This window comes from Olea europaea, chromosome 12 (assembly GCF_002742605.1).
Source record: "Olea europaea var. sylvestris chromosome 12, O_europaea_v1, whole genome shotgun sequence".
Classification (NCBI taxonomy): Eukaryota; Viridiplantae; Streptophyta; class Magnoliopsida; order Lamiales; family Oleaceae; genus Olea; species Olea europaea.
The window spans coordinates 26635439-26644526 of NC_036248.1; the positions used below are offsets into that span (position 1 = coordinate 26635439).

The 9088-nt window shown below is 33.9% G+C and overlaps 1 protein-coding gene across 2 annotated transcripts in view; it reads right to left on the reverse strand.

Annotated features, from left to right (window-relative positions):
- LOC111406216 (protein ABA DEFICIENT 4, chloroplastic-like) overlaps positions 1–279 on the reverse strand; it is a 4214-nt gene extending 3935 nt beyond the window's left edge. Inside the window, exon 1 of one of the 2 annotated variants that reach the window (XM_023035500.1) lies at positions 25–279. In XM_023035500.1, the coding sequence (XP_022891268.1) occupies positions 25–66 (42 nt within the window). In that variant the 5' untranslated portion in view covers positions 67–279. The remainder of the gene's footprint in view (positions 1–24) is intronic. The other variant, XM_023035501.1, reaches the window with a different exon arrangement.
- Between the last annotated feature and the right edge of the window lie 8809 nt (positions 280–9088).

Below are 9088 nucleotides of genomic sequence, written 5' to 3' on the forward strand. Positions count from 1 at the left end.
GAACGCCAGGTAAAAAAACCATACCTTGAACGAGAATTGAGAGTTAAGAAAAGAAGACAAAGCCATATTTGAATCGAATCGTAAAGAGAAGATTCAAAACCAACTGCAGAAAGTAACTCCAAATATATCTGCTGCTTCATTCGGAGAAGCTAGAGGTATATAAAGGCACACAATAATTGAGGATTTAAAGAAGAAAAGTGAAAAATCCCGCAAACTCTATGTATAATAAAGAAAGGATGAAGAAATTTATGTCCATTGCATTTTGCGCAATACTGAAAGTTTTGACTAATGGAAATTGGCCAAATCCATACAGACAATCTTATTGGATGAAAAAGTTGTACCTCACTAATATCCATATTGCTTTGGTATCTGTCGTCCTATGAAGACAAGCCACGTGTAGATGTACACGTGGCGCACATGCAGCGACGGGGGAGGGAATCATTGGCTGGGAGATGAAGAGGGCCAAGATGCATTACAATAAGGGCCTATTTGACGCATTTAAAATTTCAAATGGTTTGTTGCACATCCACACAATAAAATATCTTACATATAAATAAATAAAGTTTATTTATTTTTTAATTACACATTCTCCAATACGTACTATTCAAAACTCTTTATTTTGCCAAATAATGGATGACAATTGACAAACATGTGCTAAGAATAAGTCGAAATTATGCTCACACATACATTTTAATTTTCACTTTCAAAAATCAAATTATAACCCTTTTTTTTTTCAAAAATCATGTTATAATTATTATTTTTAATTTGAAAACTTAAATAAACTATTAATTAAATCCCGAACCCTAATAATCTAATAAATTCATCATACCCACACTTTTACCATATCCACCCTACTAAGCATAGCAACCCCAATAATCTACCAATAGCATCGCGCGGAGCCACTATACCCATACCCACGGCTGCACTGCACAACGACAATGGCGCTACGTGCAATGTCACATGCTCATCACTGCTGTGTGCAACTTCGCACGGCGGTGGTTCATGTAAATATTGGGATGGTGTGAATATAGGAAAAAGTAGTGGCTCTGGCATAGATACATCTGGTGGTGGGAGGAAGACTTGTGGTGGTGAAGACGCTATGAGTGGCACATAGCTGCGCAGTGGTGATCTGTTTGTGACAAAAAAAAAGGCTATAAAATTTGTGGTGGTGTTGTGCTGATTTGTGCGTACTGTGGTTTGTGGTTTATTGTGATCTATGTGCTGTTGTGTGCGATGGTGTTGCTAGTTCTAGTGCAGTGGGTGATACAGGCGGTGGTGGTGTTGGGATGATTATGGTATATCACTAGTTGTGTGATGATGGTGCGGGTGTGGTTGGAGTTGTAGTAGAGGTAAAAGCGGAGGTGAAGGTGGTTGAGGTTGTGGTGTAGTGGTTGTTGATTGCCGATTGTGTTGGTAGTGATGAGATGGTGCCGTCGGTGGTACCAACAACGAGGTAGGGTAGGTGTAGGGATGTCAATTTAGCATGTCGGTTTGGACCACCCGTGGCTAGGCTCGAAAAAAGCTCAAGTCAGTCAGACTCGAGGCTTGGTTTCGAGCTAGCCCATGTGGCTCATCGGCTCGAGATCAAAGCCCTTTAAAATAGAAAGGAAAGGCAGCAATTATTACAGAAGAAAAGAAAGAGCCTGTTCGACTCGGCTTGGCTCAAAAAGGCCTGTACCAAAAGCTTGGATTGAACATAATTTTTTTGGCCGAGCAAAGCTTGGCTCGACTCAGGCCTGTAAAAAAGTTCGCACCATTTTGCTCGAGTAAAGGAGTCTCGAGTTTCAGCTTAACTCATTGACATCCCTAGATAGGTGAGACTTGTGTAAAAATTTATGACTAGTTAACTGGGTAATTGTGACCAATTAATGATAATATATGATCGATTAATAAATTGTGACCAATTAATTTGTTTATTTGTGATCGAGAAAAAAATTGTGATCAATTAATATGATAATTTGTCATTGATAAATAAGTTGTAACCAATTAATTTGTTAATTTGTGACCGCGAAACAACCTGTAACCAACTAATTAGATAATTTATGATCGTGAAATAGGTTGTGAATTATAAAATTTGTGATTTGTGATTGAGAAATATTACGTGACATATTAATTTGATAATCTGTTATCGATAAATAAAGTGTGCTTCCAAAATTTGTAATTTGTGACTGCGAAATAATACATGACCTATTAATTTGACAATTTCTGATCGATGAATAAATTTCAACCTATAAAATTTTGATTTATGATTGAGAAATAATGCGTGATCAATTAAGTTGATAATTTATGATTCATAAATAAGTTGTGACTTATGAAAATTGTGATTTGTGACTGTGATATCTTATTATTGTGACCCTAAATTGTATAGTATTGTGACTTTAATATATTTAATTAATAAAATATTTAATTATATATTTTAACTAATAATTTTTAATTATGCCCTAATTTTAGAAAATTTAAAACATGTTTGTTAATTTTTGAATTTGTATACTCTAACTACCTTAAATGTATATTACTCCCTAATAATACACACTAAGATTAAATAAGTGTTGTTACTTGTACATAATAATTTACAGATTGATGCACGGAGTAAGATGGAAAAGTGCTAATTGGAAGAGAGAGAGAGAGATAAGGAAATCAATTAAATTTTTATATAATGTCATATCATCAATCTGTAAGAGGTCATTTGGTTCATATTTCAGATTTCAATTTTTAATTTTGAGTTCATTTTTTTTTTTTTGAGGATCTGTTTTAAAATTTTTAAAAAACGCATTTGATTTTTCATTTTGAAAAATTATTTTTTAAAACAGAAAAACTAGAAAACATGTTTGGTTTAAAATTTGAAAAATTATTTTATGACATTTTGTTCTCTGGAATTTCATTGTTTACTAAATATAAAACAATTTTATGTCAATATATTACAATACATATGTTTTAAAATTGATGAATGTCATAATATTTTTTTTCGCTACACTAGTAAACTGAAAATTAACAATAAATTGAGTTTAGAATATAGTAAATAAAAATAAAAATTAATAATATGGATTGAGAATATTTTTATCTGTGTTCATATATATATATATATGTGTGTGTATGTATGTATGTATGTATGTATGTATGTGTGTGTGTGTGTGTGTGGAATTTTTATGTAAATAATCATTAAGAGTTTAAACTACTTTTAGTTTTTACAACTTTTATTTTTCTAGAATTTTTTTAATTTTTCAAAATTTTTTAATTTTTATAATTTTTTATTTTATTTTTTCAAAATTTTTATTTTTTATAATTTAAAAATTAATTTTTTCAAAATTTTTAATTTTTAATTTTCAAAATTTTATCAAATTTTTTCTTAAAAATTTATATTTTATTTTTAAAAGTTTTTGATTTTTTAATTTTTATTTAAAAGATTTTTTTTTTTTAATGCTTTCAATGTTTTTCAAGATTTTCGCTGAAAACACTCATAACGAAAAAAAATGGGTTCTAAATTTTATGTTATAAGTTTATTCTTATTTTAGAAAATGCATTTTAGAAATACCATGCCAAACACATTTTTAGTATTTTGCAAAATTGAAAACTGAAAACAATTTGAAAATGTACCCTAAACGATGATAGCATTACTCTAAATAGTTAGAAGCATTGTTATTCTACTTGAACTGGCCAAAATATCAGGTTAACAGTTCAATCAATGAATTATGGTTTGGTCAAAAGTTTTTTAAAAAGAAATTTTGTTTTTTAAACAAAAACTAGAAGCATAAGTTCAATAGTTAAAGTGTAACCTAATCTAAAATATTGTTTTTTTAAAGAATTCATTTAGTAATTAAAATTTTATGAACTATTTTTTTTTTCTGAAAGTAAATCGAAGATCTTATAAACTTTTCTTATTTTTTTAATATTTATATAGTTGTATCTATATTATTTGTTGGAGACCTGACTTAACACTTACCTGGACTCCTTCAGAATTATTATGAAAGTAAGTAACGAGATTCTCGAGGCCTTAAAATAAGAATAATTATGGTTGTACAAACCAATGTTTCATAGGGCCTGTATAAGCCAGACACATGTTAAGGTGGGTGGGTCATTATTTAAAAACAAAAAATATCCAACCCCTTGTATCTGTGAGTGGCCTTACAGCCAGCTCGGTTCTTAAAATAAGGTCGCCATGAGAAAACATATATTTAATTAAGTCGATCACAAGGTTGTCATTTTCAAGAAAAATAATCATTACCCAATCAAAAAGGGATGTTCCATGAGCCAGCACCTTCCCAATGACTGTTCCATAGAGGATGGGTGACACCTCGAAACGTATACATCTCGAATGAAGTTGCAAGGAGAGAGCGATGACATAATGCGTAGAGCTTTCTCGCTTATCCTTGGGAACAAAGTCCATGGCGATTTAGAAATTAAGACAGAGGTCGGTTAGGACCTAGAACGACTTGACAATGATCTTCTTGGCTTAATTCATGGGTTTTAGAGCCAAAACCACATCTAAAAATCGCCTAGTAAATATTAAGCAAGGACGAAGTGAGTCCTTGAAGAGCTAACTCAATAGATTTAACAAATAAATTGTGTTTGTCTGAGCTAAGGTTTAAAGTAAGATTTTGATGGTCTATCCACGAAGAATGACCAAAAACCTACCATGAATTCGAAAGCAAATCTAAAAAATATATAAGAGCAAAAGAAGCCACATTGAACTAGAAATAAAAAAAATGTGGAGATTAGAGAAGTAGCTCGTCCAAAAGAAAATAGGTTAGAATGTAGACCTATGCTCGAGAGGAAGAATGAACGAAGATAGGTGGAGCAACCTCGCCTTTACAATGAAAGGTTCCAAGAATATCACCCTTTGAATAACTTATTGGAAGGTGTCCTTGTAAAAGGGACAATAAAATCTTCCAAAAGCTCCACCCTTGAAAAGAAGTCAGCCAGCCTCAATTAAAGCAAATATTATCACTATCACATATCGATATGCTACGATATCAATGAATCTCATGATCTCAAAGAAGTTGTGCAAGCCCTAATCAGACTAGGCCAACTTCGAGAGTTTTAGGCCAAACTTAGCGAGGTGCCAAAAACTTACTCTACACAAGCAAACATTCCCTCGCTCCTACCATACCAAAGAAGCTCGAGTCTGGCAGAATTTCAAAATAGGTCAGCACTGGACAAATATTAGACTACGAAAACCTTAGAATGGTTCGAGTTTTTGAAAGAAGATTTCCATTGGGCATTGCAAAATCAGAGTAACGCCATGATCATAACTATGACAACGACCTGAATAAATATCCACCAAACACTTGTCGATAATCAAAGTTTCGGCAACATATTATACTAAAAAACATTGGAGCAGATGAGAATTTAGGAGCAGTACAACCTGCAATTGCAAGGCTTCATTGGAAGCCAAATTGACGCAAGGGGCCAAATCGTTCTCATAGTCGAACTTGAAGAGTTTTCCCATCAATGAAGAACCATTATCAATTGTGTAGTTGTCGACCTGCCTTTCAACTACAATACAATTATGAGACAACTAATACTGCACGAATTGAATGCTTCCATATAGATATGTCACTCTGTGAATCAAGTCGACTATAGATCTGTTACATTTCACAAAGGTCAGGAATGAAAAATAAAAAAATTTCATGTTATGATTTTAAATTCTATTCACCTTGTTATTTTCCTCAAATTTTGATAGGGTGTTTAGTGGGGCGAGCTATTAAAAAGTACAATTTTTAAGTTTAAAAAAAAAAAAAGACGACCTATGAGTGGCTCAAGTCGGCTCGTTTCTCTCCACTAAGGAGAGAGCTAGTGGGAAAAGTTGAGCCCAACTTTATTGAGCACGAGCCGACACATCAAACAAATCGAGTCGAGAAAATCGACTTGCTCCATATAACACCCCTAAATATCGATATAATAAAAATGACAAATATTTAAAAAAAAAAAAAAAAAAAGCGATTCCCTTAAAGAAGAAAAAGATTTGAAAAAAACTGACCACTACTCGTGAAAATATTCTTGAAGTAGAATTCTTTTACCAACAAGTTTGAAATTGGCTATTTTATTATCCAATTGGATAATCCTACTATTTTAAAAGAGGGAATCCAGCTTGCACTATTCATTCAAGAAGCATTTTCTTTTCCTACCTTACCCTTAATTTAACCGTTCATTTAGGAGGCTATATGTGGAATTTTCTTTTTTTTTTAAAAGGACAGTACGGATATTTCACTCATGTTTAACACTTTGAGTCGGGTTGTACTGTTGGTTAGGCCCAATATTTTCTTTATTAGGTTTCTCAAATATGCTTCCTTTCTCTCTTTTGCCGTGTGTTAGATATTTTCTGTAGAGGCTTTTGAAATGTAGTGCCATACCCAATGCCTTCCAAATTATTAGAAACATTGAATGAAAACAATGCATTATACTCCATAAAAGGAGAAGAACAAAATACAAAGGAACCAGACTGAGTTCCATACAAAAGTCACTCCATTGTTGGAGGAGAAGAAACCTCCATAAGGAGGGATTGGAGAGAAACTAGTCTACAATTCAATGATTATTTAATGTATACACGGTATGTATTTATAGGAGTTAATTGTTTGAATGCTCACTGAACTTTAAAGGACGTCACGTTTCACTCACTGAACTTTACTTTGCACCCAATTACTCACTGAACTTTGAAGTTAATTGTTTAAATACTCACTGAACTTTAAAGGGCGTCACGTTTCACTCACTGAACTTTACTTTGCACCTAATTACTCACTGAACTTTGTAAACTTGCACTCCATCACTCATCGAGTTAAAGAGTTAATTGTTTTAATACTTACCGAACTTTACAAGACGTCACATTTCATCCATTCAACTTTACTTTGCACCCAATTACTCACTGAACTTTGTAAATTTGCACTTCATCACTCACCAGGAACCGTTTGTTCTGTTTGCCTATGTGGATTACGGCTTTAACACGTGGCAGTTAAATTAGACAAACATAACAATGAATTGCCAAATCATATATCCAAAAGGACCCAAACATGCCTCACCGTTTTCGCTCAAAAATGCCATGCCCAGTAAAGGCGAAAAAGAAGAAACAACAATCGCGATATACTAAAATTCACCTTCGAAGCGGCCTATTTTAAGAGATTAGGGTTCCAATCGCGATTTATGTGTTGAAAACGGTGAGGCATGTTTGGGTCCTTTTGGATATATGATTTGGCAATTCATTGTTATGTTTGTCTAATTTAACTGCCACGTGTTAAAGCCGTCATCCACATAGGCAAACAGAACAAACAGTTCCTGGTGAGTGATGAAGTGCAAATTTACAAAGTTCAGTGAATAATTGAGTGCAAAGTAAAGTTGAGTGGGTGAAATGTAACGTCTTGTAAAGTTCGGTAAGTATTCAAACAATTAACTCTTTAACGCGATGAGTGATGGAGTGCAAGTTTACAAAATTCAATGAGTAATTGGGTGCAAAGTAAAGTTGAGTGGGTGAAATGTGACGTCTTGTAAAGTTCGGTAAGTATTCAAACAATTAACTCTTTAACCCGATTAGTGATGGAGTGCAAGTTTACAAAGTTCAGTGAGTAATTGGGTGCAAAGTAAAGTTCAGTGAGTGAAACGTGACGCCCTTCCAAAATTCAGTAAGTAATTGGGTGCAAAGTAAAGTTCAATGAGTGAAACGTGACGCCCTTTAAAGTTCAGTGAGTATTCAAACAATTAACTCGTATTTATAGACACAATTGACCAACTAATCTAACAACTAACTAAACAATGACAGCTGGAAAGAGCTGGCTGAATCTGTGTGGAAGGTTGGAGAATGAATCTGATCTGTTGAATAAGATGGCTGGGATCAGGAATCTGGTGATTCTAATACACCCCCCTCAAGATGGACTATCCATGTTGAAGATTAAGGAAATGGATGCAAAAGAAGTTCTGGTAAAAACAATGGCTTCTGCATCTGAGATTTTGAAGAAGAAACATCTTCTGATACATAGCCAGTCAACTTCTTTATGAGCAGAAGTTCTAATCATTTAAAATGAATAGAGTGCCTTTATATTCTCCTTTTATGGAGTTTAATAAACTGTTTTTCATCCAATGATTTTTAATATGGTATCAGAGTAGAATTTGCTTCCTGCTGCTGCTTTCCTGAGATTTAATTCATCTCATTTTTCGGGTATTCTGCTCAAAGAAAGCAGATCTGTGGTTTCTTCCATTTCGACACAATTCTGGAAGTGTCATTCCCAGAATTTTCATATCTATGTGGTTTTCTCTCTTCTGAAACTGATCATTGAGATTCAGTCCACTGGATTTCGATTTACCTTCATTCTCATTCAATTCGAAGAGGTTTTCTGAAGGACGTTGAAGAACAGTGATTCCTCGAAGGTGTAACTAGTAATGGTATGCTTCTTCGAAGTATCGCCGATCGAGCTGAATTTACCAATTTCAACAATAAAATTTCTCTTCATTTTCTTCAGGATCTCTAACATTATCGAGCTGTTAAATCAGAGTGTAGCATGCATTTGTAATTCTGTTGTAATAACAGATTTGGTTAGAGACTGTGCAGCTCCGGGTGCTGATTTGTTTGGAAGTATTGCCGCAAAAATTATTGGTGCGGTTGATATCTTCTATTGAAATGCTTTCTCTTGGTTCACATGAACCGAAGTTTTTAGTGCTGTGGAAGATCCAAATGATGTGCACATAAGGTGTTTGGTAAAATGTCCAACAAGGTCTTCTGCAGACAAGTTTCCATCAATCAGCTGAAGAACGAATGGAATCCATTAGAAATCTCTTCCAATGCTCATGTCATCATAAGGTGTTATGTATGTTGGTAGTGGCGTCTCTACTACAATTATATTAGCAATGATGCTTGCAGGAAACTCATCAGCCGATGCATCCACGTTTCACTCCATTTCTCTCATCTTCAAGATGGATCTCCTAGTCCATCTTGAGGGGGGTGTGTTGGAATACACGTGCACCAAACATCAGCAGATTCGTGCACCAGATTCTAGAGACTTCCATCTCAACGTATCAGATTCCAAATGGTTGTGTCCAGCTGTCTTAGTTGTTAGTTAGTTAGTGATTAGTTTGTTAATTAGCTAATTAGTTTAGCCATTATGCA